At 36.6% G+C, this 3,287-nt stretch overlaps 1 protein-coding gene across 1 annotated transcript; it reads right to left on the bottom strand.

Moving 5' to 3' along the window:
* Positions 1-19: 19 nt before the first annotated feature.
* On the bottom strand, positions 20-2,329 carry LOC106632181 (receptor-interacting serine/threonine-protein kinase 1-like; the record flags this gene model as incomplete). Its single annotated transcript, XM_014311686.2, has 2 exons — positions 20-1,491; positions 2,165-2,329. Coding segments are annotated over 2 exons (452 nt in total), but the record flags the coding sequence as incomplete, so codon positions are not given.
* Positions 2,330-3,287: the final 958 nt, after the last annotated feature.

Genomic DNA, 3,287 nt, shown 5'->3' on the forward strand with positions numbered 1-3,287 from the left:
TTTTTTTTTTTGACAATTAGAATGAATAGTTATGAACACTAATGAATACCTAGTGCTCTATGCACAGCTTAAAAAATTACCAGCTTCAAAACATCTGCTTGAAATATCTCTAAATCTGATGGAACAGGAGGCATTGTCTCTCACAAGAAGAGCTTGGCATAATTCTTCGGACAAAAAACTTGCAGTAATTCTTCTTTCATGGATACTGCACAGTGAGATTATGCCAATATTAGGAAGTCAGAGTGACAAGGAACATTTCCAGGCACTGGGATACCATCATCTAAACTATAGAGCTGTTCCAGTGCTCTCCAGAAACAACCTGAGTGCTGTGAAATAGTCTTTGCACAGCATTTTGCAGGTTTAAAGAATGTGCTATTCTGGTAGCAGGCTGTAGCCTGTTTACTCGCAGCATCCAGTAACATTTCCAGGCACATTTAACCAACTAATATAAATGCAGCCTAAGAGATTCAGAATGTAGTGACACTGAGTCTCCAGAGCAGACAGGAGAATGAGTCTTCAGTCAAGAGGTAATAAAGCACCTTTCACTTCTCCAAGCTCTTGTATTCTTGAGATTTGAATTTGGATTGCATACTGATTTAACATATTTTTTCATTATTTCATAAAGCTGATGAGACTCTTACCCTGTAAAATCTTTTCTACCAAACGATGCAAAAATCTAATGCAACATTATAACTACAAAATATCAATTACAGAGTTTGAAAGCCAGAAATAGGTTTTGCTTTTATTTATGCTGGTGTTCTGCATAATTCTATACATCTATATTTAATAAAAATTATAAAACTATTTGAAAAATATTATTGCCTGCAACCAGTCAGATACTGGCATGATGAATATTGGCACTTTTGGCAAAATGTAAGGGTTGATTTTGGCTTCTATACAAGTTTTTCAATCAATAGGTGAATCTTCGGAACTGAACGAGACTACCAACGTGTTTCAAGAGTAGAATGTAGAAATTTTGTGTAATGCATTCTCCTTGAATTGATATTTGTCTTGCATTTTGTTGTTGTTATCTTTGGACAATCGTTCTATTTGGAAGGAAGATGCTTTTTTTTTATCCTTTGGAAGACGAAATATTGTGACATGAACTTTTTGATTTATTGGAGGTATTAACTGGTTGGTAAAAAAATAGGTTCCAAAAGTCTGTGCAAAAAGGAGAGCTCTGGAAAGTCTGTTCTCAGTAAACTTATTCTTCTTGGATTTGCATCAAACTACTAAGGAGATCCAGTCTTTGGCAGCCAAAGAGGGCCTTGGCTAGTTTTCCAACTGTAGCACCTTTGGCACCTTCCCTCATTACCCACTTGAGCAGCATTTGGTAAACTTTTTCTTTTAGTCCATCTCGTTCGTAGTCATGATCAATTTCATCAATCTCGGGATCACTGAAGCCCAGTTTCCGAGCACAGTGCTTCCACTGCTTAGCCAGCTTTTCCCTCACTAGATTCAAATGCTTTTCTGTCAGGACAGTAGCATTGTCTGCAAAAAGAAGATGAGTGTCAGAAAATTGCATCTTCCAACAGTTCTTCTGTTCCTTTCATGCTCTCTCTCCTGTCCTCCCCCAAATACTTATTGGTAATATCTAGAGACAGAATCTTAGTGACGCAATCAGAAGTGGATTTCATGGAGGCAGCATAACCAGTGATGGCAGGCAAGAAATGTCCAGACAGAATATGTGTATTCATGGGTCAGGTGCTGGATTTGCTCTTTGATCTGAAGTTATCACAGGTTGTCACTTAAACCTGCAAGATTGAAAAAGCCTTTTCTAGAATTCCTAAAGAGTTGTATATGTTTTATATTCTGAGACACAAATGTTACTTAGGAATACACCGAGATAGTTTAATTCAGCATTGACCAATGAAAATAAATAACATTTCAAATTTGTCCAACTTCTATCTGAATGAAGTTGTCGTGGCTCTTGCTTACATGGTTTAACTTTTAGTTTTCTGTGTGTCATGTCAGGCAGTGGACTCTATGATCTGCATGGGTCCATTCCACCTCAGGATATTCTACGATTTAAACTAGAAGTCAGGTGAGGATCTCCAATCCTAGCCTTGCTTCTGCCAAGTGTGTGTTTTATACATTCCAAACCAAATGATTCTCAGGTAATTATGAGGTGAATACATGAAAACTAGGGAGATATTTCTCTTACCAAATACACCCACTGCTTCATAATGAGTATAAATATCTTCCATAGCAACAGAACAAGTGCTGACATGCGGATTCTGCTCTTCAATTTTCATATGATTGTAGGATCCAATTTGAATTCCAGAGCTGTTAGTTATGTTGTACTTGACTGAATCATCTGTATAGGGAACTTTAACACAAATTTACGAACAACAGCATAAGGTTCAAATATCAAGAAGTAACATAAGGAGGAAAAAGTTCCACTAATAAGGGGAGTGATATTCATTGCACTTGATGTAGAAATAACCATTTACTGGCAACTGTGCTGTGAGTGTATTTTCGCTATGCAGTGATACGCAAGTGTACTTTAGTGAAAGCCAGTCTATTTTATGACAGAGTGCCTCAACCAAGCTGATAGTTACTAGACTGTAAATAATGTTCTCTGTGCCTTGGGAATGCATAGTAGCACTCTTGTTTTCTGCTGCCTAACAGCTTCAGGAGGTCAGCCTTGACTCAAATGCTCTTTTTGTTTAAATTTTAAAGGCTCACTTCTGCCTCTCAGCTTTATTTTTCATAGATGTAAAGTGCAAGTTTACACTTATGACTTCTGAGTTCTGCAAGACAACAGCAAATGTAGTTTCATGTTGCTCATAAAATATGATTAGTAAAACACATAATTTGATCTTTTGTTTACGGTTGTCTGATTTCCACATGCAGCATGAAGCTAAGTCACTATTCAGTTTAGGAGAGGTCAGTTTTCTGTTCTCTTGACAGTGTTTTCTGAACTCTGCTTGGATAATTCTCCACTAAACATTCTAACTCTAGCTTAACTGGTGAATCTCATAACCTGGGTCTGAAATTGAAGTACAGATACTTAAAATGATACACCAAGCTCTGTATTTAATCACCTGGAATCATGGTTACATCCTTGCTACACACTCAGTTGCAATGTGAAGTGTGAGCATCTATAGTTATGTATGAAAATCTGATTAAGTATACTTAATATATGCTAACCTGGGACTGAAAGCCAGAAATATTATATGTATGCATTATTAGATTGATGAAATTGCAAAAAAGGAATGCATTTTATGATGTCTCATGACACTACTACTTCTACTCATAACATTATGATTCCTGTATTTTTTTTT

This window comes from Geospiza fortis, unplaced genomic scaffold, assembly GCF_000277835.1.
Source record: "Geospiza fortis unplaced genomic scaffold, GeoFor_1.0 C13836976, whole genome shotgun sequence".
Classification (NCBI taxonomy): domain Eukaryota; kingdom Metazoa; phylum Chordata; class Aves; order Passeriformes; family Thraupidae; genus Geospiza; species Geospiza fortis.